Source organism: Eulemur rufifrons, chromosome 17 (assembly GCF_041146395.1).
Source record: "Eulemur rufifrons isolate Redbay chromosome 17, OSU_ERuf_1, whole genome shotgun sequence".
NCBI classification, from domain to species: Eukaryota; Metazoa; Chordata; class Mammalia; order Primates; family Lemuridae; genus Eulemur; species Eulemur rufifrons.
Genome location: NC_090999.1, coordinates 42,284,024 through 42,309,384, shown reverse-complemented (window position 1 = coordinate 42,309,384; position 25,361 = coordinate 42,284,024). Strand labels below are relative to the sequence as shown.

The window sequence follows — 25,361 nt, the reverse complement described above, 5'->3', positions numbered from 1 at the left end:
CATGTGTACTCTTTTTTTTTTTTTTTTTTGTTGAGACAGAGTCTCACTTTGTTGCCCAGGCTAGAGTGAGTGCCGTGGCGTCAGCTTAGCTCACAGCAACCTCAAACTCCTGGGCTCAAGCGATCCTACTGCCTCAGCCTCCCGAGTAGCTGGGACTACAGGCATGCGCCACTATGCCCGGCTAATTTTTTCTATATAGATTTTTAGGTGTCCATATAATGTCTTTCTATTTTTAGTAGAGACGGGGTCTCGCTCAGGCTGGTCTCGAACTCCTGACCTTGAGCAATCCACCCGCCTCGGCCTCCCAGAGTGCTAGGATTACAGGCGTGAGCCACCGCGCCCGGCCGATGTGTACTCTTAATAATTTGGAATTAACTAAGGGGCACAAATGGGTAAAAATGGTTGGAAATCAAGAAGTGGGAGGGGGGAGAGAAAAGGGGTAAAAACCTACCTAACAGGTACAATGAACCCTTTGGGTGATGGGCACACTTATAGCCCTGACTAAAGCATTATAAAGGCTATCCATGTAATGAAAACATTTGTACACCCTTAATATTTTGAAATTAAAAAAAAAAAGAAATCAAGGGAGAAAAGTAAAGATGAAAAAAGATTCAGAATGGGAAACAGAAACAGTCATTTAGAGGAAGCAGAGAAAAATGCAAGCAGAAATGATAAAAAAACTTAGAAGAGAGATTTAGAAATTAACAGTAAGAGAAAAACAGGGACAAAGAATTTTAAAATACTTGAACAAATAAAAATAAGGACAGGAAAACCAAGCAAAGAGGAAAATAGACAATGGCTTTTGGAAAAGAAAACAACAATGAAAACCAGTGGATTTTCTTTTACTGTTAACCACTAACAGGAAAATCTCCTTTCTTCTGAACTTTAAAGGAATGTTATATTGGCCTCTCAGTTTGGGGTTTTGAAAGCCAACTCTGAAAAATGTCGTTTGTTTCCTGTAGTTAAAAAACAAATCCTCATATTATAGAGTGTTTTTAGTAAATATTTAGTATTTTGTTGGAGTAAATGTGAAAGATGTAATTTTCAAAATATTTTAAGCAAGAGGGGAAATACATAGTTTCTAGGTTTTCTTGCCTATCTAACATGCTTAACACTCAGCAGGACACAGGTGGAAAGATTTAAGAGGCTTTTCAGAATAAATCTGTAATATGCATTCTTACACCTGCCCTGGGGTTAACCAACTGCTCAGCCAGTAACATTTAATCTATGGTCAGTAGACTAGCAGAGCCACAGAGGGAAGATGGAATTCCCTATCAAAAAGGCCTGGTAAGCAGCTGGGGTACGTGGCTATCTGCCCGTCTCTCTCAAAACAGATGCACAAACAAATCAAACTTGCCTAATGTGACAGAAACTTATTTCAGGGCAAATTGTATGAAAGCACAGAGTTAATTCAGAAGGGTTTTCTTCATCTAGGAGAAAAAGGCTGAAAAAGAGGTGACTTCAGGGATTGAACAGAGAGCTTAGAATTAAAATAATCACCGTTTCAGGGTCAGCAATTCTGACAAGGGCCTATTTATAAAGAACCACACTGGTCTTTTGCAGCATTATTTATAGTCCTGCATAAAATGAACACTAACCAGGGAACCTGGTCTATAATCATAGTCTTTCTTGCTTCATTTTATCACTACCTTAGAACTTGGCCAAGAGAGAGGAATGGAATAAAAACATTTACATTACACTGAGCTTATAATTCTATGCTCTCCAAAGTGATGATATTCTTCTGCTTTATATTTAAATTGTATTTACAATGAAAGTTCCTTCATATGTGCTCCCTCCCCTGCTTTTTTTTAGTACTAGCCTTAAGGAAAAAGCCAATATTTCATTAATGAGGCATTATTATCCACCAAAAAACTCCAATTTGTTTTATCTCAGAATGTTAAAAATTATGACAGGAACTAAACTTAAGCTAATCACTGTGAGATATTATGAGCTAAGTAAGAAAAAGTCATAAAAATAGTCAAATGTTATAGAAATTGTATAAATTCCAATCATCTTATCTTGATAGATCTGACAGTGGTCAAATATAGAGAAATTAATTCTTAAAAATAACAATGGCAACACCAAAGATGAAAGAAAACAACACATTTATTGAGCACTGATTGTTCCAGACACCCTACTAAACCCTTTAAAAATAGCATCTCATTTAATCCATAAACTGACCTACCAAAGAGGCACTATTATTATCCCCAGTTTACACTTTAAGGAGCAGAGTTAGAACGGTTATGTCATTTGCCCAAGAACACAGTTAGTAAGTTTCCAAGCTGGGATTCAAATTCAGGTCTGACTCCAGATCCCATACTCATAACTACCCTACTATTTATATTCCTATGAAAAATTAGGAGTAAATGTGACAGGAACTTCTTGTTCAAGTTAAACAAACTTTTAAATAACTTTCTGAATTTTAATTCTTCAAATAATATAGGGAATGTAATATTAGGACTATGAATTTAACATTTTCCATGATTTAAAGGGGACTAGACATTTTTGACTAAGAGTTAATAAAGTCCTGGAGTCACTTGTTTGGCCTTTTCACTACAGTTTAAAACAACAACAGGAACAACAACAGTGTTTTATTGGAAAATATGAAAAATATGCAGGCTAGCTCAGAGAAATTGTTGCTTGGGAGGAAGACAATATGGAAGCTAATTCTATAGAAAGCCATGAAATACTGATGCATTAAGTTTCACCATATAAACTAGGAATGATTTTCTTTCTAGCAGAAAATGTGATATTACTTACAGCAAAACAAAATCACAAATAAGAGAGAATGTCTTCAGAAACAAATAGAATCAAACTATTGAGCCAAGCATGATTGGCTGTTTCTGAACTCCATCACTTCTAGCTGTGAGACCTTGCCCAGGTTACTTAACTTTTCTGTGCCTTAGATTTTTCCCATATAATTTGGGCATAATGACACTATCTAGGTCTAAAAGAGATTGGTACTTTGGAAATCTTCAGTAAAAGTCAATTTCTTACTTTAACTTTTATTTCTACTGAAAACAGCTCAAGCCCAGCATTTAACTGATTGTGTGATCAGTTGAATTATCTGCACACAAAGAATAGAACATTATTGTTACATTTAACTTGATTATCTGCATTAATACCAGAGTGAAGGAATATTAATAACGCAAAATGGCAGGTAGTTGAACAATTCTTAATGAATGTCTTTGGAAGAGGATTTTGTGGCTTGCATTTATATGTGGCCATCCTAGATGTCCTAGGGATTCACATCAGGTAAAATAGAAGAAAATGAGACGATATCTACTCTGTGACTTTGTTAATTCTTTGTACTTTTGTTCAGTGTATCAGGGAGATGGAAAAAATTCTGATTAAACTGCCCATAAAAACATTTATATAACTATACTAGAAAATGGCAATCAAACATGCTATGTTTCATTCTTTTTTATTCCTCGTACTACTTATTTTCCACATGTGATCTTTTCCATTACTTTGAAGGGTCTGTCTAAAGACTAATTATTTCCTTCTTGGCACTGGTACTGCAATTCAGGTAGTGGCCACCTGTTAAATAATGGGGCCTTTTTATTGATTCCATAGTCTATTGTCTAAGCTTTTCCCAGGTGTGGATAACTAAAAGAAAATAAGAATGTAGCACATTATCTACTCACTTAAGTTTTTAAAGTAAAAATATAAGTGTAGAACAATAAAGGTCCAAGTTGCCTTATCAGATACTAAAAAGTATTATATTGCTATGATAATTAAGTAGTGAGGTATTGGCAAAGGAATAGACAAAAAATTCAATATAAAATAATGAAACTGACCCAAAAACATACATAAGAACTTGCTGTATGATAAAGCACACATTTAATATCTGTGGGGGAAACATGGGATTATTCATTTGTGATGGTTAGCAATTTAGAGAAAAAATAATAAATTTATAATATTGACCTAATATAATATGCCAAATCAATTCTAGGTGGATTTTTGATGCAAATTAAAATAAAAGCAAAACCATAAAAACACTAGAGAAAGATATAACTAGCTATTTACATAATCTTGGGATTATGAAGAGGCTAAGAATGATACCAGGCAGAAGGAAAAGACTGGCATAGTTAGCAATGCAAATATTTAAAACTCCTTTTTAAAAACAAAACAAACCCCCCCATCAACAAGTTATAAGGCAACAATAAACTGGTAAAAATATTTAAACAAAAAATAATGTCCTTAATTTTAAAAGCTTTTGTAAATCAATAGGAAATATATAAACATAATAGACAATTCACCATCACAATAATGAAATATAAATGGCCAGTTAACATATCGAAAAAGTTTAACTTTACCAGTAAACAAAGAAATATAAATGAGTACAAAGTAGAAATTGGTAATAATTTTTATATATGTGTGTGTGTGTGTGTATATACATATCAGTTATCTATGATATTATTGTAATGCACACATACTCACATAGTATCTCCGGTTAGGAGAAACCAGCAACTTCATACATTGATCATACAAGTATAAATCATTCAACTTCCTGGAATGCAATTTAGTGAAAATGTTGCCAAAGGCATACCTGAGCTGATAGAAATCAGAAAGTTGAGACTAGTTGGAAAGGGGCACGGGGGAACTTGCTGGGGTGATGTAAATGTTCTATATTTTGTTTTGGTGGTGTTAACATGGGGCTATACGATTGTCAAAATTCATCACTGTGAACAGATAACAACTGTGTGCTTTTTTAATATGTAAATTATACCTCAATTAAAAAAAATTTTTTAAAAAAAACCTATCTGACTCAGCAGTTTCATTTCCTTTAGCTTAAGGACATAACAATGGATTCACAAAATATTTACTGCTTTATTCATTCATGAAAGGCTTATAATTAAAAATGGGGTGAATTTTTCCAAAAAAGGACCTATGTTAAATTATGCTATATCATCCTGATAGAATACTATATAACTATCCAAAGGGATGTTGAAAAGAATATTTAATGATATGAAAAATGTTGCTAGTATACTGAAAAGAGAGAAAGCAAAAAAAAAAAAAAAGAGGTATGGCATGATTCTATTCTTGGGAAAAGCATCTATATATAAATGTCTGGGAAGATAGACAAAAACATTAATGATGATTACCTGTAGGATATGAAATCACTAGTGATTTTTTCTTTCTCTTCTTTTTAAATGTTTTACATATTGAACATATATTATAAATACAAATTAGGTTATTTGAAAAAAATTAGTACAACAATTAGTGTTAATTTCATTTAATAACTCTATGAAAGAAAATGACATGGTTTAAAACTACCTTTAAAGAAATACAAACAACTATGTAGGAATTATGCATCTTCTTTCACTAAACTTCACCTGGAATCTTGCTACTTGGGTTTTTCTATCCTGCTTTAAGAATCATTTAATTTTCTCTGAGATAAGGTTAAAGTATCAGAACGCTTACTGATGAATTTCTTGGTTGCCTGTGTACAATAGCAAATTTCTTTGCACTGATTTTGTTGCTATCTGAAACAACCATGCTGAAATGACTTTTTTACTACATTATGCTAATCCTGAGGACTTTTGCTCCTTAAACTTTCTTTCCAATAGCAATAAATGACTTATGCATGCAGAGCTTTTCTCTGTTCCAAGATGTTCCTGTCAGCTAAAAAAAAAAAAAAAAAGGATTCTGGAGAGAGTCCACAATCCATGACTGTATATTCCCAACATAGAAAAGGTAATCTTGTCCACTCTCCTCCTCTTTCTCTATGAATGCTAAATTTATATTAGCTAAACTCTGCCAGCCTCAGCATTTTGTAATCTGGTTTCAGCTAAAGAACATGTTTGTTTTTTTTTTTTTTTTTAACAAGGTTATACTTTTCTCCTTTGCTCAACAGCTTATAAAATAGAACTATTGAGCGCCACTAGCAAATTTAATGAATATGTCTACATTCCTTCTAGGTCACAGATAACATAAGTGAAGTAAATTAACATTTGCCTTTTCTTCATATATCATTTTTCTTTGAGGTTATTAGATCAAGAGGACTGTATAACTAACGTTTTGCCAATTTAATTTAGAATGTTTAGTTTGTGCTGCTTAAGTAATATGTCAAACCTTACCAATACTACTCTAGTACCACGCACCCCCCTTCCCACTCTCACACCTAATATTTCCTGAGCTTTTTCTAAGAGTCAGGCACTGTGTTGAGTGCTTTATGTGAATTATCTCATTCAATTCTAACAATAACTCTAAGGTAGGTATTGTTATCGCCACTTTACAGGTGAAGAAATTGAGGCTTAGCAGTTAAGCTGCTTGCTCAGGTCATTTAACAGTCAGCAGTCGCTGTCTGAGCAGTGATTTGAACCCAGGCAGTCTGATCGATAATTAGCTGATAATTCAATATGTGGGATTACAGAGTAGGTTTTGGTCTCGGCACTCTCGGTGAAAAAAAAAGAATGATTGTTTTAGTGGATGCCTCCATGATGGTATATTTCTTTAAAAGAATGTGGAAAATATTCCAAAGATGAGAATGGGTGATATATACTATGACCAGCTCTAAAAGATGAGTACTATTATATTATTTAGAATCAAAGGCCTCTGAAAGTCAAGTTAAATTTTTTTCTTACTTATCCTAGTGATTAGTATTTCATGATAGAATCACTGTTGGTAGAAGCTGGTGTTCTGGCAGCAGCTTGGGCTCGTAAGTGTGACAGATACCCCTACCAGTTATTACCATGTGATCTTAGGCAAATAATTTAATTTCTTTGAGCCTCAGTTCCTCATTTATAGAATGGAAATAATACTAATTATCTGATGGAGCAATGAGAAACAAATCTACCACAGCTAGTCCCTAATCTATGAGGCTCTTCTGAAGGTAAAATGAGAGATAGCATAAAGGTCCTTGCAGGGTACCCACCTGAAATATAGTATGATACATGCAAATATTTGCTTTAAGAATGAATTGGTGGGATCCAGAGCTAACTTCATTTCCTACTACCAGTAGAAGACTTGGGTAAAAAAGCATGCAAAGGATGTATATTTACTTTAAAGTCAAGTATAAGTAATTCCTATTCTGTCAAGTTACTTTGTATAATCTTATTAAATAATCTGAATAACTGATAATTGGCTAAAATATACTTAACAAGTGATTTTAAAAGAAAAGAAGGATTTCACTTTAATTCTTCAAAAATGCTAAAACAAAAAAGCCTATGAAAATATAAACGCCACTTGGGGCAGAGCAAATTTGCTCATTTTCAATCTTTAATTGGTTTCCATGTGTTTTAATGCAGTGACTTGACCTAAAGACTCAAACGTGAGTTAAACAAACAATAATAGAGTTCAGAAACCTTTCTTTGGTCAAGTAAATATAATATTAATAGCTAAATAAATATTGAAGGGGCATTGTAGAGTACTATCCAAAGAGCCCTGAGTTCCTACCTCTGGTAGGTTACTACCTACTTGTCCTGTGATCTTTGAGCCTGAAGTATCCTCTTAGGTAACAAGAGGGTAACAGTCCCAAGTTACATGGAAGGGTTAAACCACATCAGGAAGAGTTAGGAATCCTACGCAAATGCAAGGTTTCTTGCCAATGACTGTGAAAGCAGTTCGTAATTTACTCCCAATATCTGTTCTAAGCAGAAACCTTCTTCCTTACAAAGACATCTTATCTCACTTGGGATATTAGACTATAAATCAATGGTGATGGGTGTCACATTTAACTTTACTCCACATTCCACACCTCACACATTATTTACATTAAAAACATTCAAATGACATAAGAATAGCTTTCAAAATATACAAACTGAATATGACCTATTTGAATAAACTGAGCCCATAAATATTGTGCTGCAGTATTAATGCCATTGAAAGATTTTAGTTTCACCAGGTGATAAGTATTCATATAAAGCTTAACGATTAACAATTGCACATTTTAAGGAAAAAAAGCATATTGAGTTCTTAATTGATAAACAGGGATAAGGTTTAAATGACGGCAGCAGATTGAGTACAAAAGGCCCATTATCTGAACTGTAAGAATACAGACAGCATAATTTTACCTATAGGCTGGAAATTAGAAGTTTGTGAATTCAGGATGACATCTAAACAAATACAAACTCTAGAGCTCTGATAAAGGCTACATAAAGCATAATTACAGTAACTACTGAAAATATTACTCCCCAAAAGCTGATGAATGGAAATTTGTCTTGCAGTTGATCACTTAGTTGAAATTCTTGGCAAGAAGAACAAGGGGGAGTATCTTATACTAGTGAATAAAAAACAGATCAACTTCCTTAGAGATTATTTAGCAACAAGCTTTTATAGCAAATACACTCTCCTTTTGACTCCACAAACTACCAGTATTGCTTTCTTCAGATTAACTGAGCCAAACACATTTTATTAACTTGATTTAAGGCTTCAGTTCAGGTATTATCCTATTATGAACCATCTGTCAGCTAGGAACCTCTGCACCCTTCCACAGCTCGCAGATGTCCAAATCCCTCCAAAAGATTTCTGCTAATTGCCAGTATGCCTTATGATTTTCAGGCCTCCTTTGCCTCTTATGCTCTAGCTTCCTTTGGCCCACACCATGCAAAAAGAAAATTTGAGTCTCAGCCCTCCTGAGTCTAAAACGAAACACTGCTCACATAAGTACAACTTCAATGAAGGCTAAGAGATCCCGGAGATAGGTCACATCAACCACTGCATCTTTCAATACCAATCCCCTCCCTCTCTTCTTACCTCAAGCATAAATAAATATTGAAGGGGCATTGTAGAGTACTATGCAAAAAAAGCCCTGAGTTCCTGTTTGTGGTAGGTTACTACCTACTTCTCTTATGATCCTTGAGCCTAAAGTACCCACTTAGGTAACAAGAGGATAACAGTGAATTGTTTGGTGATCACCTTTTGTGATCTGCGGATGCTTCTAAGGTACTGCTCTTCAGTCTGTGAGCCTTACCAAGGCACAATACATTCCCCAAGAAATGCGTTATTCTCTCTAAGAACAATTCAGTGCCAACTATTAAGATAAATTTTTTAAAGAAAACAAATTATTCATGCTAAGAAGAATTGAGTACTACCTAAATTTTCTTAAAAAAAAAAAAAAAAGAAAAAGAAAAAGGACCTTAATAGGTAGCAGCTGAAAGAAATGAGATATCCTGCTAGGTGAAATAATTCATCATAATCCAGTTTGAGAAAACTTACTACTTATGCATAAATCTTAAAAAAACAACTGCAGAACAGTGCAGATTTGGGAATCTCCAAAGGAAAAAAAGGGAGTATTGATAAACAATTCTGAGGAGCTTCAGACCCAAGAGGGTGGGATGAAACCCTGTTGGTTTTTCCCCTCTCTTTTCTACCACAGCTTGCCCCGGAATGAAGGCACAGTGCCTGGCAGAACAATGTAACTAAAGCTCCAACTTTCTGGCTGGAGGTCAAAAAGAGGAGGCCCGGGATGGTAGAAGGTATTGAAGAAACTGTGAAGAGGAAAGAGATCCCTTTAAAGTCAGTGTGAGGATCTGACACTAAACCACACACCAAAGACTTTGAGAACTTAAGTAAAAGATAGTCCAACAGCCAGGTCCCAGACTGGCCACCACGTGGTACACACATGGGACAGATACAAATAGCAATGCACAGGCACTGAAAACAAGACTGAGATTGAAATCAAATCCCACAGAAGCGTGGTCAGAATTTCTGGCCTGAGCCCAGATGGGTTGATTGTCTGCTGTAACAAAATATTAACATTCTTCATAGGATTTAAATAAGACCCAGAGACTCATAATATTAAAAATGCTTAGGATACAATAAAAAATTACTCAGCATATGAGGAACCAGGAAAATCTCAACTTTCATGGGAAAAGACAATCAACAGATAATAATACTGAGAAGACAGACATTGGGATTATTTGACAAAGACTTTAAAACAGTTATTATAAAAATGCTCCAAGAAAGCCAAACACTTTTGAAATAAATGAAAAGATAGAAAGCCTCAGCATAAAAATAAATACAAATAGAAGTTTTAGAAATGAAAAATAATCAAAATAAAACCCCCCCTGGATGGGCCCACTAGTAGAATGGAGGTGACAGATGAAAAAGTGACTGGAAGATACATCATTATGAACTATCCAATCTGGATTGAGAGAAAAATGATTGAACAAAATTAATGAAGCCGGCCGGGCGCGGTGGCTCACGCCTGTAATCCTAGCACTCTGGGAGGCCGAGGTGGGCGGATCGTTTGAGCTCAAGAGTTCGAGACCAGCCTGAGCAAGAGCGAGACCCCATCTCTACTAAAAATAGAAAGAAATTATATGGACAGCTAAAAATATATATAGAAAAAATTAGCCGGGCATGGTGGTGCATGCCTGTAGTCCCAACTACTCGGGAGGCTGAGACAGGAGGATCCCTTGAACTCAGGAGTTTGAGGTTGCTGTGAGCTAGGCTGACGCCATGGCACTCACTCTAGCCTGGGCAACAAAGTGAGACTCTGTCTCAAAAAAAAAAAAAATAAAATAAAAATAAAAAATAAAAAAAAAATAAAATTAATGAAGCCTAGGGACCTGTGGGAAAACACCAAAGGTCTAAAATTCATGTCATTAGAGTCCTAGAAAGAGAGAAGAAAGAGTATGTGTTGAAGGCAAGATATTTGAAGAAATAATGCCTGAACACTTTCCAAATTTGGTGAAAGACACAAACCTATGGATTCAAGCAGCTCAGCCAACCCCACACAGAATAAACCCAAAGAAATCCACACCCATGCACACAAAACAAACTTGAAAAAACTAAAGACAAAGAGAAAAAATCTTAAAAAACCAGAAAAAAATAATGCATTATTTATAAGGAAACAACAATTTGAACAAGTGAAGATTTTCTAATAGAAACCATGTAGATCAGAATTTGGTGGAACAAACATCTTTAAAGTATTAAAATAAATGAACTGTCAACCCAGAATTTAGATCTGCTTTGAAAGAATTGTTCAAGGAAGTTCTTTAGATAGAAGAGAAATAATGCCAGAAAGAAACCTGAACTATCATACAGATTGGAAAAGAAAAAAATAAAACTGCCTGTATTTATAGGCAACACGATTATATAGAAAATTTCAAGGCTTCTACAAAACAAAAACAATCCAAACTCCTAGAACTGAATGAGGTACCTTCCTGCTACATAAGAAAAGAAAAGAAACAAACAAAAAAAAAAGAGGCCGGGCGGTGGCTCACGCCTGTAATCCTAGCACTCTGGGAGGCCGAGGCAGGTGGATCGCTCAAGGTCAGGAGTTTGAGACCAGCCTGAGCAAGAGGGAGACCCCGTCTCTACTAAAAATAAAAAGAAATTATCTGGCCAACTAAAATGTATATAGAAAAAATTAGCCGGGCATGGTGGCGCGTGCCTGTAGTCCCAGCTACTCGGGAGGCTGAGGCAATAGGATCGCTTGAGCCCAGGCGTTTGAGGTTGCTGTGAGCTAGGCTGACGCCATGGCACTCACTCTAGCCTGGGCAACAAAGTGAGACTCTGTCTCAAAAAAAAAAAAAAAACAAAGAAATTAGAAAAAAAATAAACCCCACAAAATTCTCCTAGAACTAACAAGTAAATTTAACAAGGTTGTAGGATATAAGGTCAACACAGAAAAATCAAGCATATTTTTATATAATGGTGAGAAATAATTGGGATCCAGAATTTAAGAAAATACTATTTATAACAGCTACACACAAAAAAGAAATACTCACGTATAAACCCAACAAAACATGTATAGGATATGTATGCTAATAACTATAAAATAATGATGAAACAAATCAACGGAGACCTAAATAAATGGGGAACCATAACTATATGTTTATGTTTTGGAAAACTCAACATAGTAAACATGTCAATTCTCCTCAGATTAATCAATAAACTTAATGAAATTCAAATAAATTTCCCAGCAGATTTTTTTTTATAAATATAGACAAGTAGCCAGAACAATTTTGAAAAAAAGAAGAAAGTTAGAAGAATCATACTACCTGATTTCAAAATTTACTATAAAGCTGTAATAATCAAGATAATGTGGTATTGGTGAAAGGATAAACACATAGATTAATGAAACATAATAGAGACTCCAGGAAAAGACCTACTGTCAACTGAACTTTGACAAAATTGCAAAGGCAGTTCAATGGAGACAGGATAGTCTTTCAAACACAAATGGTATTGGAACAATTGGACATCCATATGAATAAAATGAACCTTGACCTAAACTTCACTTCTTACACAAAAATTTACTCAAAATGGGTAATAGGTCTGACTGTAAAATGTAAAACTATAAAATATTTAAGAGAAAACTTGTAAGAAAATCTGTGTTACTTAAGGTTAGGCAGAGTTCTTAGACATGATACCAAAAGCATAAGCCATAAAAGAAAAAAAATCAGTAAATTGCACTTCATCAATATTAAAAGTTTTTACTTTGTGAAAGGCACTATTAATAAAATAAAAAGCAATAAGTAAAAGAATAAGCAAAAAATAATAAAAATTTTAAAAAGCACTATAGCATAGAAGAAAAATCGCATATCTGATAAAGAACTTGCAAATCACATATCCCCAAAAGACTTGGATTTAGATTATATAAGGAACTCTCAAAACTCAACATTAAGAAAGCAAACTCAATTAAAAAATGGCAAAAGACTTGAACAGATACTTCATCAAAAAGGAAATATGGGCCGGGTGCAGTGGCTCATGCCTGTAATCCTAGCACTCTGGGAGGCCGAGGTGGGCAGATCGTTTGAGCTCAAGAGTTCGAGACCAGCCTGAACAAGAGTGAGACCGAATCTCTACTAAAAATAGAAAGAAATTAGCTGGACAACTAAAAACATATAGAAAAAAAAAAATTAGCTGGGCATGGTGGCGCATGCCTGTAGTCCCAGCTACTTGGGAGGCTGAGGCAGAAGGATTGCTTGAGCCCAGGAGTTTGAGGTTGCTGTGAGCTAAGCTGACGCCACAGCACTCTAGTCCGGGCAACAGAGTGAGACACTGTCTCAAAAAAAAAAAAAAGGAAATATGGAAGGCAAATAAGCACAGGACAGATTAAAATTACTACTGGATTGCTCATCACAACAAGGGAAACAACTGAAAGACATTTAAAGGAAAAGTTAATTATATCTCCTTTCCATGCCTATTTGTGCCTCTTATCTTCCACCCTCCTTTTCTAGCTAACCAGTGGTAACAGTAAGGTACATATGCAGCCACTCCTTTCCCCAGGACAGATCTTGATACACATAGAATAAACAAACAGTTTTTGAAAGCCTATAATACATCAGGTACTAGATGAGGTACTATAAGGACCAAAAAGCAGAGAAATTATTTAACCTGACTATGCCTCAGTTCCCTCGTGTGTAAAACAAAGATATTAATACCTATCCCCAGTTATTGAGCTGAACAAATGGGTTATGTATTAGTTCAGTTAGAATCAATAAGACATTATTTTATGATAATCTATTAGGAGACACTACGCATAAATACAAGAATGAAAAAAAACTCTAATATTGCATGATATTTTCAATATCCAAACAAGCATCTGACTTCTAAAAACAGAAAGAACACTGTCAGTGTGAGCATCACAGAAAGGCGTCTTGAAAAATGACTAGCATTTTGCTAGGTCTCAAGTAAGGGATGAAAAAAGGGGGACTTAAGGCAAAGAAAGTCTGAGTAAATACTCATGGTTGGGAAGGGTCGAAGTGTGACCAATGGACAATGTACAGATAGGAAACTATCTTGGAGGAGGTGACTTCAAAGCTAAGACTCAAAGAAAAAGTAAGCACTGGCTAGGTGAATCAAGGAGGGGCTGAGGGGAAAGGACAATGAGGCATTCTAAGCAGAGAGGACAGCATGAGCAAAGGCCCAGAAAAGAACAGAATGTAATGTGTTTGTGGAAATACAGGAACAGTTGAGTATCCCTTATCCAAAATGCTTGGGACCAGAAGTGTTTGGATTTTGTAATTTTTCAGATTTTGGAGTATTTGCACATATATAATGAGAAATTTTGGAGATGGGTCCTAAGTCTACGTTCTGATTTTTCTACAGTGAACATCTTTGAATTATATAACAATCATTAAAATATTTATTTGAGACAGTCATGCAATTGTTAGTGTTTTTCCAATTTTTATAATACTGAATACTGTATGTACTATGGAGGAAAGTGGTGGAGGAGAGAGAAAGAAGAAGAGAAAGAGGGAAGAAGGCAGACAGATCATTGTGTTTATTGTTTTATCATGCATATTTGTGGTAAAGTTTTCAGTTAACCTTAGATTTAACAATCTGGAAAAAAATTTGCAATGCCACATACTAGTGAATAGTTAATGCTGATAAAATCAAAGTCTACTCTTAATTTTTCTCCTCTCCTTAGAAATGCCAATTTTGTTGTATAAGGAGCAGGTGGCTTTCTCTTTTTATAGTCTCTCCACTGCCTTGTCAGCTGCAGCTCTCTCAAAACTGTTCTGGGAGCTAATCAAGCTTTATCTAACCAAACCCAACTGGCATATGGACTTCATCCATATGGTCATATGAATCCTTTGGCTGATGCCTCCTGCCATGTGTCTAATTGGTTTTATAAAATCCATGCTTGAAGAAGGAGTCCATAGCTGTGTGAGTCTGTGATACTGTAGGGCTAAGGAATACAGTGGCAAAGAGACTATTCTACCTGTTAAATTGGACTCTGATGCCATCAATGCCACCAAATATTGGCGGTATACATCTGAACAAAGAAAGAATCCTAGTAATTCTGAGTGAAAATTTTCTATCATGCATTTCAGCTTAGATCTACTAGTAACACTTCTTTAAATGCCTTGTTAGTCAGTGAAATCTGGGAATAATTATCAAACACCATACGCACTATTTACAATAGAATCATATTTCTTTTCTTTCTCTCCCCCTCTCACTTTTTTTTTTTTGCATAAAAAGTAGAATGCTGCTGAATGGTACCCAAATGTCTGTTGTATACCATGCCAATACAGCAGCTCAGCCAAAAATGCAAATAGAACAGTTTGCCAAGTAAAAGAAAACATAACAAATTGGTAATGGTTTCTATCTTGACAGAAAATGAAAATGATTCCTCAATGTGTGGCCACTCATGTGGACACATAAAAATGTCTTAGAAGCAATCATTCTACCTCAGATAACAGATCCTGACAGTGTAGTACAGCACACTGGCTGACTTTCACTTCTTAGAAAAGCGGCAACCGTGACCTACAAAATAGTCTGGGAACCATGTAATTTATGCATAACACACATGCACATGCCATGCACTCATAATATTTGCCATAAATCATTCTGAATACAAGACTCCTTTCCTGAGTAGAATATACTTTATGAGAGAGGATCTAAATCACCAGAGACTTGATAAAGCTAAACTGGTTTATGAACAGAAATGAAGTTGTTCCTTATCAAGTTATAAAAATTCAGTGGTCTATATTGCAACATAAGGGCCCTGTGTATTCTGTAAGATTCTATGTAGTGCTTTGAACACTTAAGGTATTTTTCTTAGATATTAATACAAGAAATACCAAAAAACTTCTGGAGGTACGTAGTGTACAGCTGACTTTCTGTTTAGGAGATTACAATTGAAAGCAGAAATGAATGCCCTGAAGACCTGCTAATGGTTCCTTTAACTTATCCTTGCTTCTTCACCACTTATTTTTTTCTTCAGATGGAGAATTAGCCAACATCATTGACCAGTCATTTTTACCCCCATGTCTGGTGAAGTTTTCCCATTTGTTTAACTTTCCAATGAGAACATTAGATAGAAAATTGATTATATTATCGAATCAGATCAAAAACAAGAATGACACTTTTAAAAACACATAATTGGTATCTGAAGCTAATGAGGAATTCAAATGAGACAATACTGAACCAAGGGGCTAGGAAGAACCTTGGGAAGTTAAATGGTCTTGCCAAGTTGAAAGTAAATTTGAATCCTGTGGGTTATGAGTTTCAAGTGAAACTTTTGGGGTTTGAATTTGTTGGTGACTTTCCTGTTCAATAAAAAAGGACTTAAGTGGCTTATAAAAAGGCTAAAAAAACTTATTGGGCATCAAACTGCTCTTACAAAACACCATCTTGATGAGTTAAGTGTAAATGAATCAGAAACACATGGGTCATATTTCCTTTAAAAATGCATATGGATTCAAAAATAAGGGGAAGAGGACTTGGCAAAACATTTTTGTGTGGTGGCTGAACCCAAAACATTTGAAAGATATTTTGAGACATTCAAGGAATCTAAAATAAAACTAAACCTGTCCAGTCATATAAAAAACAGAAAGTTCTTCTATGCAATGTGCGCTGATCTCTATGGGTTAATCAACACTCACTGAGCCTTCACCTTTGGCACAGAACTATGGAAGGAGCTAGCTTCTGCCTTCAAGCAACTTTCAATTTAAGTATAAACAAATATATATAAATAATAGAAAGCGATCAAAAGAGATATAGGATTTTACAAAAACTGGCATTATAACCCACATCACATGAAAACTATAAATTAATTGAGAAATACACAAGTGCTTTAAGGGTCCTAGCTTGGGTAGGATTCATTCCATTCAAATTGTTATCCCCTCAGCCCTTTTGATTAAAGTTATATACAGTTGCAGAGTCTTACGTGTTTAAATGTTTTCTTAATGAGTGTTTTTATGTCTTTTTAAATATGTGTCCCAGCCCTCCTTCCTCCACCCTGTAGATTTGTGAGTGCTCAACAAATCTTGCTGACTGGTTTCCTGGAGGATGGGAGTGTTGAACGGAGTTTTGAAATAAGGGAGATGCTGTCTGGCAGAGAGCACTGAGGCTATGATTCTGGGTTGGGGTAATGGCACATGTGACGGTTCAGAGGCTCCAGAGGGTGAGTCATGTGTGGGGGGTGATACACTGGCTTGCTCGCAGCAATATGCCTGAGCCAGGCTGCAGTGGGAGGTGAAGGCAGTTAGGTGTGGGGAGTCCTAATATACTGCATGTGAAGTCAGCTTGAGGACAGAGGGGTGTGATAAAGAAAAACACAGTTTTTCTTCTTTTTTTTTTTTTGCTGGTATAGGATGAAGTTCTAAGCAAAGGACACGTACATGCCATTAATTTTTTTCTTATCAGTGTCTGAAAAACATCCAAAGATAAAAATAAAATTATCTATGTACATGTTGCTAGGATCCTGCAGATCATAAATTTGAAGAGGAAGTTAGTAGGATTATGAAATGGATTACCGAGTTCTAAAATGTGTGTGGGAAAGTGTAAAAAGTTATTGATTTATTATCTTTTAAGGTTGTTTTCTAGTTGTTTAACATGAGTCTTACCTTTTCCACAATATTAGAAAGTTGCTTAGATCAGGAATAGTGTCATATATTTCTTTTGTATTTTTCACTGGCTAGCACAATACTGGAACACATCAAGCATCAATAAATGCTTGTTTATTGAGTGCTTGGTGTATTTATTTATTTATTTCACTTTATATTGAACTGAAATGAAGTAAAAGAGTGCTGAGGCCCTATCATGATGATGGTAAAGTCTGAAAAAAAAAAAAAAGATACATTGGAAATGTCTCAACAGAATCTCTGCTCTGAGCCTATTTGTTTACGGTTAATATAAAGAAATCAAAATCCTTACCATCCTTCATCATCTTCTACTTCTGTTTCAGAAATGTCATTTTCAGGAGTTTCAGCAATTGCTTGAGTGAGTTTAGATTTAAACTGGTTCAGCAGCGCAAGGGTCTGAAATAACAATTAGACTGCTAAATTTTCTGATATAGATAAATATAACTTTAAAAAAGACAGTTAAGTTTGGTAGAAAAGAAAATATCCTACTTGGATGTAAAACACTTAGATGTTTGGTTTTGAAGAAAAATAACAAAACTGCCCTCAGGATGTAACAGTGGGTGATATTAATAAACCTTGACATTGTCCTGTTCGGATTTCCACTGATATTTTTACTCAGAGATAGATGACCATTTTTGATTTTGGGGAATATAAATTTGCTTATGCAGAAGATACTTCAACTTTTAAAAACACATGCTTATTAATAGTTATGTTTTTGATGTCCATAAGACAGGGAGATAACTCACTAACAGATATGGAATCAAAAAGGAAACACCAACAACAAGTAGTATTTTTCATTTAACAAATTTCTAAAAATGTAAAAATATCAATATGGGAAGGTAGAATGAATGAATACATTAACTGTTGGAACATGGGTAAATTGCAGTAATATCTTTAGAAAGCTGTTGATATGCATCAGAAACTATAACATGATCATTCCCCCTGATTGAATAATTCTAATCTGGGAATATAGTCTAGAAAAATAATCTGAAACACAGAAAATTGCTTATGCGCAAGATGTGCACTATAGCAATAGTGATACAAATGGGAAAAATGAAACACATTAATATATATCAATAAGAAACTAGATAAATTTGGTAAAAAGCCATAAATATGATATTACACTGCTATTAAAAGTTATATACATGAAGCATTATACTCTGTTGTTAAGTAAAAGAAGAAGGATACAAATATTAAGTATGTTTTTTTAAAAAAAGGTGGTGGGGGAACATTACTCTGAATTCTTGTTTGGCTCCCATGCTCTCTGTGGGCAAGATGCAGCAACAAATACAGTTTTGTAACCACATCGTCTCCTGGCTATACCTTGACAGTCTACTCCACAATTTCAGCAGAGAACACAAGCTAGAAAAGTTTTTCCATTTTACAGGTTTAAAGAGCACTTTATTGTAAAATGGGATAAAGTATCACCAGTCTGAAAAATCAAGGGCCTAATTAATGTTTTGATATGTTGAATTCAATACTGAAATCCTCATAGTTCATATGGAAAAGAATGTGTGATAGTTCAATCTGTGAATAACAGGTATATTAAAGAGTCCCAATAAATTCCTAAGGTCCAGAATTTATCTACAGAATATCATTAAGATCACATTTCATGAAAAGATTAAGTAGGTTTTGGAAGTCTAGAACCTAAGCTTAATAAAAACAAGTAATGCCAAAATAACTTTAAGGAAAAAAGGCAGTGATTGCTAAAAAAAAAAAAAAATAGTGACAATTGCCTTATACATGTCTGCAAAATTTAATGCCCACAAAAGCTGAAAATATACATATTACCATAGCTGCTGAATGAGGTGAGTTTTGGAGAAAATTTATAAATTCCTATAGAATATCATCGTAGGCATTCTGAAGGCTGCCTAGTGTGTTAGGTTTTAGATATTTTATCTGTTTTTAGAGTAGAGATGATAGAACTAAGCTCTTCAAACAATACTGACAGAGAAATTATCCCTTGTTTTTAAACCACATTCATTTTTTAAAAAAATCCCTATTATTTACAAACTGTGATTGTATTTGCTTTATAAGAAGAAAAAGTTTACTTAAAAATATTGGAAAACAGAAGCAAAACAAAATAACTATTACCCTAGCACTTAGAATAACTATTGCTAAACATTTTGGTATATATCCTTTCAGGCTTTTTATGTGCATGTGTTTTTGTGTGTGTATGTATATGTTTATATATCTATATCTATGTTATATAAAGATATATCTCCATATGTATATCTCTATATCTATCTAATCTACTGCTCAGAAGTAAACCCTATCAATTTTTAATGAGGGATTTTGGTACATTTGGAAATGTCTTTTCTAAGGGCATAAAGAAAAATGAAAACAGAAAAGATTTCCTAGTGGAATGAAATTTAAAAGCTTACTAGAAAATTACACTAGACCTAGATCTTTCTCCTTGAGTTAAAAATGGCAAGGCAGTTTTTAGAGCCAATTAATGAGCCACTGGCATTTGCTCAAAGAGGGGGGACTGTGGCAAACCAAAAATATTCTCTTGGCCTTTCTTAGATTCTTCTATATGCCAGATTGGACTTTCTCTAGCTGCATTCTAAAGGCAAGAGAAGACACTTGGCAGGAAAAAAAAATCAGAAAAATAATGGGGCACAGTCTAGGGTGAAGAAGATAGGAGCATTTCTGTTTGGCATGTACAGAGGAATTACTCAGTCTTTTGGCTTTTGCTAAAGGAATGAATGATCAACCACTTTCAGCATGGCTCTTCAGCACAGTGAGAGCCTTCCCAGCATGGAGAAGCTATTTTGAAGGGGCCTGGCCTTGGCAGACTGTGTTCATGCATATCTACACCCAAGAGTCTCCCAACTGGCTTCTGTGCCTCCAGTCCTCCCCTGCTTCCAGTCTACTCTCCACACCACAGCTAGGTCGGAAGGATCTTCCCCAAATGCAAATGAGATCAAATCACTTCTTCTGTCAATGGTTCCCCATTACCCTTAGGGTAAATCTAAACTCCTTAACTTTGCTTGAACTGACTCCTGCTTACCTCTTTGGTTTCATCTTTCTCCCTCTCTTAATTTATGTTATAGTCATATTTAACATTTTTTAGTGCTTTGCAAAGAGGTCAAAGACTTCTCATATATGTACTGTTCCTTTTGTCTAGCCACAACCTGCCTCCACCTGGCTATCTTCTATTCAGTCTTCAAAGATCAGCTGACAAACCATTTTCTCAGGAAGGCCTTCCCAGATTCTTAGGCGATGTTAGGTTCTACTGTTAAACATTTACTTAGGTCCCTGTATCTGCCCTTTCATAGTGTTCACCCCCTTTTATTTGTATTATTTATTTAACTAGCTCTTTTCCTTGATAGCTCAGAGAGGGCAGGAATGTGTCCATGTGTTGACCAGCAAATACAGTGATTAGTACGTGGTAGGTTCTTAATAATTATTTGCTACAAGGGAGAAAAAAAGAGGAATCGATGAATAAGAGTGATCCTTAGCATCTTTGGTAGCATAGTCATTATCACTGCTATTCAGAAGACTTTGCGACTCCATGAAAACAAGTTAATAATGTATTTTTCTTAATTTCATTTGATGTGTTATTTCTTTTGAAAATTACAAATAACTTAATTCTCCATGATTACCATTTCTTATAACTGACTTCTTGCTGAACTTCCCTTGTGATTATTTTCATGCTAAGCACTGCTGTATGATGATCCTTCCACCAGTAATTCAGTGTCATTTATGATACAATTCTTGATTAGATTAATTTATCCAAATAGGTTTGGGTGTTTTAATTTACTTTTATTTTGCCTGTTTTATTTATACACCTAAAATGGCATGTCCTCATAGATACATGTCAGCACCAAAAATAAATGATTTCAGTCTGCCCCCTAGCTTTTCAACATGAAAGGCTGCTGAAGAGATTTGTTTTATCAAGTGCCAAGTACTGCATGGTGTATATGGCTAACTCCCAAATTGTTGAGCTAGCTTCCAATCTCTTTTTGTTTTTGATTTCTCAAAATTTCCTGATATTACTATCTAAAGATTCAGGAATCACTTGCAATAAACACAGTTTTATTTACAATAAAAATCAACTAGTAGATTAAATGCCTTATTTCCAGGCAGTGTGCAATTTCAAGCTAAGCTGGCTAGTTAGCATTTGAGATGCTGGGCTGGAAGAGACCTTCTCATTTATGATCACCACTTCTCCATATCATAATATTCACTTAGACAGAGGTTCTACCTGAGTTTCTGAGGATATGTGGCTTTATAAGTTTCCTGTGCTTTATATGGGAGCACAAGTTTGAAACTTGAAAGTTTCAGGCTTTTTCACCTACAATGGTCCGGAAAGAACTCTAGAATTTGGACCTTTACATCAGTGGCCAAAACCCTTAGCACTCTATATAAATATATCCTTTTTTTTTTTTTTTTGGAGATAGGGTCTTGCTTTGTTGTCCAGGTTAGAGTCTAGTGTGTCATCATAGGTCAATGCAACCTTAAACTTCTGGGCTCAAAGTGATACTCCTGCCTCAGACTGCTGAATAACTGGGATTACTGGTGCACGCCACCATGCCCAGCTATTTTCTGTAGAGTTGGGGGTCTCACCAGGTTGACCTCAAGCAATCTTTTTGCCTAGGCTTCCCAAAGTGCTGGGATTAGGGATGTGAGCCACCATCTACTGCCGGCCTCCTTTTTCAAGAGGTAGTCCTTCCCCTGATATATAGTCAAATTAGGCTCCATTAACCAACACTTGGAAATAATAAAAAGCCAATGAATTATGTGTGGATTTTGGTTTTGAAGTTACCTGGTCTTCCCGGGAAGTTCCTTTCTTTGCCTGTTGCTTCCTCAAAGCTTCATACTTTTGCTTTTCTCGTCTGTATTCTGCAATAGCACCATCTGGAGTGGATTCTTTCTCTGAAGAATAATAGAATATTCTTAGAGTAAGAGCTTAAAAAAAATCTCTGTGGATTCATATTAATGTATATGCTTCACTGAAGAGGAGGTCAGAATTTGACTTGATTTTCCTCCATTTAATTTCAAAACAAAACCAATAAGGTCCACCAGCTCCACAATTATTTCCTAAATTAGAAAGTGACTGATGTTAATTTATCAACAAATTTTATAAACATCTTTATTCTACACTGCACTATTATAATTGCTCTTACTTTTAAGTTGACTATAAAAATCACTTATCTCACTTTTAAAATGATTAAGATTTTCCTAAAATTCAGCAATACCATTTTACATTGTTCACTTGCTTTATAAGACGCAATCTTTCAGATATTCATTGATACTTCAATTACCTGCCACTTTCTTTTTTTTTTGAGACAGAGTCTTGCTCTGTTGCCCGGGCTAGAGTGCTGTGGCATCAGCCTAGCTTGAAGCAACCTCAAACTCCTGAGCTCAAGCGATCCTCCTGCCTCAGCTTCCAGAGTAGCTGGGACTACAGGCATGCGCCACCATGCCTGGTTAATTTTTTTCCTATATATATTTTTAGTTGTCCAGCTAATTTCTTTCTATTTTTAGTAGAGACGGGGATCTCACTCTTGCTCAGGCTGATCTCGAACTTCTGACCTCGAGCGATCCTCCCACCTCGGTCTCCCAGAATGCCAGGATTACAGGCGTGAGCCACCGTGCCTGGCCAATTACCTGCCACTTTTGTTTCCCAGTTATAACAACAACAAACTTCAATTTGATGACATCATAGAAAGTAAATATATCGGCCAGACAAGGTGGCTCACGCCTGTAATCCTAGCACTCTGGGAGGAGAAGGAGGGTGGATCATTTGAGCTCAGGAGTTCGAGACCAGCCTGAGCAAGAGTGAGACCCTGTCTCTACTAAAAATAGAAAGAAATTATATGGACATCTAAAAATATATATAGAAAAATTAGCCGGGCATGGTGGCACATGCCTGTAGTCCCAGCTACTCGGGAGGCTGAGGCAGGAGGATCACTTGAGCCCAGGAGTTTGAGGTTGCTGTGAGCTAGGCTGATGCCACAGCACTCTAGTTCGGGCAACAAAGTGAGACTCTGTCTCAAAAAAAAAATAATAAAAAAAATTAAAAAAAAAAAAAAGGAAGTAAGTATATCTAACAGATAATTCAGGACCATTACCAGAAGCAGAAAAAAATAATTTTTACTAAATTAGAAAATAAATCTATGGGTTGGTCTTGCAATAAATCCATGTGAAGATTAGTTAACATTTGAGTTCATAAAAAATAGTTTTGCCTCAAAAAAAGAAAATCCCAAGTTCTAACATTTTACAATACCTTACATGTATAAATATTAATAAAAACTTGTGACTTAAAAAAGAAACAACAACCTATCTCTTCTTGTCTTTGGCTGGCAGACAAAAGATGAGCCAGATGTAACCAACAATGCTGGTAATCTTTCTACTCAAGTCTTAAAAGGTTTGTTTCTTTCCTCTTTTTTACCTAGTTTGAAGAACATTATGAATGTACAATATATTAACGATCAGCCATTTTGTTCAAAAGATTTTCTAGTTTAAAAAAATGTGTGAACTGAGAAAACAATTTGTCTCTTTGTGGTTACCTAATATGATTTTGGTAGAACTTGAAAGGAATAATCAGTCTTATAAACAATTTTATATGTACTCTTTTAAAGTATATCCAACTCTTCTTTCAAGAGTGACAACTGTAAATGGTAAAAACTGAGCACATTAATGAAAAAGAAGCCATTAAATACATAAATACTATCTGAGGCACAGATGCTTAGTAAACACTAGTGAAGGGAGTATGTCAGCATAATTGGTATATATAAAGTGATTGTTATAATAGGCTTAAAATTTACTTTCATATTTTTCTGTTGAATTACATCTTTGAATACCTCTCTCCTTCTTATCCTATAGTAGTTGCATCTGCATTGTCCTGGGATCAAACACTTTGAGATGATGCAGGATCAATGCTTTCCTTTCCAGTCTCTTCTCTCACAATACCTTTGCCACATCCACTTTGCAATGCTGTCATTTGGCTTCTAATGATTACTCTTTGAACTCAACCTGTTCTCTTGACCCTTTAGCCTTAGCCCATGCTATTCCTTCTTTCAGGAATACTAAAAACACTCCATCATCTCCATTCCCCAATTAATTTTCCTTGCTCACTTCCTGCTCATCCTTTAGGTCTCAGCTTGGTTGGCACTTCCTTCCGGGAGCCTTTTCTGATTCCATTCTTCAAGTCTGGTTTGGATGTTCCTCCTTTGAGCTTCCGGGGCACCCGTTAGCAGTTACCACCCTTTATGGTAATTTATGGTAATTCCCTGTTTACTCTTTAACCCTCACTAGACATTAAAATCCTTGAGGAGAAGTCATTTTTCCCTGGCACTGAGGACAGTGCTCGGCAAGGGTTAGAGGCTCAATGAATAGTCAAATAAATGAAGGAAGTAATAATGAAACAGGGGAAGGGGAAAATAAGAAGGCAGTAGGCCAGTGAGGCCCCCCAGCCTCACACAGTTATAGCCAGTACTTGCAATCTCCTGATCCATAGCATTTGGGGAGTCAATAATTTTCCTTTTCTGCCATTTCCCTGTGGCAGAAATTTGTAAAATGCTAAGGAAAATTCTGATGAGTGTCTATAGAACTGTTAAATGCTTTAATGGTTAAAACAAATGCAAAAGAGAAAGGACAAGTTCTTAACTTAGACTTTCAGCTACGAATGACTAAAAATCTTTATTTGGTGGGAATTTTAAAATAAATGTTAAGGCTGCTGTAGATAAATTCAGTTACCTCATATCACAGGTAAGTCAAGCTTAAAACCTTCAGAACATTTTGAACAGTGCTTATTTTAATGTGTTTCACATGCATCTTCTTAAATATGGTCCCCTTAAGCAAGGACCAACCACCTGATTTCACTTTTAAGGAATGTGTGGGAAGCAGAAAATTAAAAACAAAAAATTGTGCCCAAAAGAAGGCTTAAAAATCAATTTTAAAAAGTTAAGGATGGGCAAATTTAACTGTATGGTAAAGCAAGTAAATTCTATAGCTATGTTGTTTATAATATTAAAAGGCCTTTTAATAACTTAGAAAAAGTAGTCACCTCATTTAGGAAACTGAATGATAATGACAGAATTTTTTTAAAACAGCTGTATTAAGGTATACTTTATATATAGTAAA

The 25,361-nt window shown here is 35.3% G+C and overlaps 1 protein-coding gene across 2 annotated transcripts in view; it reads right to left on the bottom strand.

Moving 5' to 3' along the window:
- Nucleotides 1-25,361, bottom strand: part of CWC27 (CWC27 spliceosome associated cyclophilin) — a 194,075-nt gene that overhangs the window by 12,713 nt on the left and 156,001 nt on the right. Inside the window, exons 12-13 of one of the 2 annotated variants that reach the window (XM_069492057.1) lie at nt 22,039-22,148; nt 17,560-17,663 (exon numbers count right to left, since the gene is read on the bottom strand). In XM_069492057.1, coding sequence (XP_069348158.1) covers nt 17,560-17,663; nt 22,039-22,148 — 214 coding nt within the window. The remainder of the gene's footprint in view (nt 1-17,559; nt 17,664-22,038; nt 22,149-25,361) is intronic. The other variant, XM_069492058.1, reaches the window with a different exon arrangement.